This window comes from Rhea americana, unplaced genomic scaffold (genome assembly GCF_003343005.1).
Source record: "Rhea americana isolate MKP2758 unplaced genomic scaffold, rheAme1 scaffold_429, whole genome shotgun sequence".
Classification (NCBI taxonomy): domain Eukaryota; kingdom Metazoa; phylum Chordata; class Aves; order Rheiformes; family Rheidae; genus Rhea; species Rhea americana.
Genome location: NW_028186567.1, coordinates 56,204 through 58,145, shown reverse-complemented (window position 1 = coordinate 58,145; position 1,942 = coordinate 56,204). Strand labels below are relative to the sequence as shown.

Sequence of the window (1,942 nt, the reverse complement as noted above, 5' to 3'; positions counted from 1 at the left end):
AGTTTTGCGGGGATGGGGGACATTGCACAGGAGGATCACACTGCACACGCATGCACGCAGCAGGGCAAGGGGCCCCCAGCACCCCCAACCAAGGCCCTGTGCAGCCCCCCACTGAGGAGCCGGCCACGTGCCCCCCCCCCACCTCCAGCCCGCTGGCACGATGGAGCCGGGCACCACTATCACTTTGAGTCCTTTATTTGCTTTTTCCATCCAAAATCTCTCCCCACCCGCAGGCACCGAAGAGGAGGGCGGCTGGAGACGTGGGCGCTGCTGGGCCTTGCCAGCGCGCTAAGGGCACTTGTGGGCACGGGGCAGGCGGGGGGGGGACCGCAGAGCAGGGGGGAAGGCGCCTGCCGGCCCCACAGTCCCACCGGAAATAGCACCATTCCCCCTTCGCAGACGGGGGGACCAAGGCACAGGGAAGGGTCTCACCCTCGGAGTGGCAATTTGGCACTTGCACACAGGATGTAGGGGGCAGGAGGTCCTGCTGGGGAGCTCCCAGTTTCACCCGGTTCTGCTCTCAAAACGGGACGCATGGGGCTTCCCCTTCTCCCACCGCTTCCCGACCAGGGGGCGGCCTCAGATCTTGATGAAGAGGATGGCGGTGACGAGGGCGAAGCCGGCGATGAGTAGGATGACCTTGAGGATGCGGTGCTGGGGGCTGCCCAGCTCATGGGGCAGGATCTCCAGGAAGGTGATGTAGACGAAGGTGCCGGTGGCCAGGCCCTCGAGCACGCTGCGCCAGAGGCGCTGCAGGGCGCCGGCGCCCGCCGTCACCGCCACACCGAGCCCGATGCCCAGCGGCGACATGAGGGCGAAGAGCAGCAGGCAGGCGGCCACGGCGCGGGGGCGCAGCCGGCCCTGCAGCAGCTTCAGTGCCAGGCTGAAGGCCACCACACACTTGTGGATGAGCAGGGCCAGGCAGATCTCCAGCACCTTGGCCTCAGCCTCCTGCAGCCCCACGGCCAGCCCCTCGAACACCGAGTGCAGCGACAGCGAGAAGACCAGCAGGAAGGAGCGCACGGCCGAGTGGGCGTTGAAGTCAACGTGCAGGTGTGGGCGGGCGGGTCCGGGGGGCCCGGGCGGGTGCGCGGGGCCGTCGGGCCAGCGGGGACCCTGGATGGAGCCATCCGGCGYGGCGGCGGCCCCCAGCAGCGCCCGCGTCTCCTCCTCCAGCGAGCCCGCCTGGTCCTTGTAGGCCAGCACGATCTGCTCCATCACCAGCACCAGGAAGAAGCCCATGGCCAGGATGAACTCCTGCAGCGGGAACTGGAGCTGCGCGGCAGAGAGCGGCGCTGAGGCCCGCGGCTCCCCAGCCCCGGGACGGCAAGGGAAACGCAGCCGGCGGCTGCCGGGAAGCCGTGGGCCGCCGGGGGGCAGAGGCGGGGAGGATCTTTCCATGAGTCAGGCTGGTGCCTCCCCGCCGGCCCCGGCGCCGCTGCGGGGGTAGCGGCCCCCCGGGACGGGGGCGCAGCTCGGGGGTCCGACGCCGGGGAAGGGGCCGTCGCCCCCGCAGCGCGTCCCCACGGCGGGAAACCGCGGCTGGGGCCGAGGTGCCGCCGGCCCGCCGGGAAAGGGGGATCCCCGCGGGCGCTCACCGAGACCCGCAGCCCCTCCAGCGCCGCGTTGATGCCCGCCAGGTAGTCCGGGAGCAGGTCGAGCAGGCAGGTGGCCAGGAAGACGCCGCCGGCGAAGCAGCTCACGAGGCTGAGGACCTTCCCGCGCGTCTCTGCCCGGGAGAGGAGCGTGGGGCGGCCGCGGGCGGCACCCGCCGCCTCGGGGCGCCCGCTGCGCCCCGCCGGGGCCCGGGGCCGGGGCGGCCGTACCTGCCGAGGCGCCGGCGCTCGGCGGGCGCCGGAAGAAGCAGAGGGGCCCCAGGCCGCTGGCCAGGGTCAGCAGCAGCAGCGTCGCCAGCGAGCCCAGCTTCACCTCCAGGCCGGTC

At 72.2% G+C, this 1,942-nt stretch overlaps 1 protein-coding gene across 1 annotated transcript; it reads right to left on the bottom strand.

The window, feature by feature from the left end:
- Nucleotides 1-179: 179 nt before the first annotated feature.
- SLC39A1 (solute carrier family 39 member 1) lies at nt 180-1,941 on the bottom strand (the record flags this gene model as incomplete). The annotated part of the gene is made up of 3 exons (XM_085315362.1): nt 180-1,275; nt 1,599-1,729; nt 1,827-1,941. Coding segments are annotated over 3 exons (942 nt in total), but the record flags the coding sequence as incomplete, so codon positions are not given.
- Between the last annotated feature and the right edge of the window lies 1 nt (nt 1,942).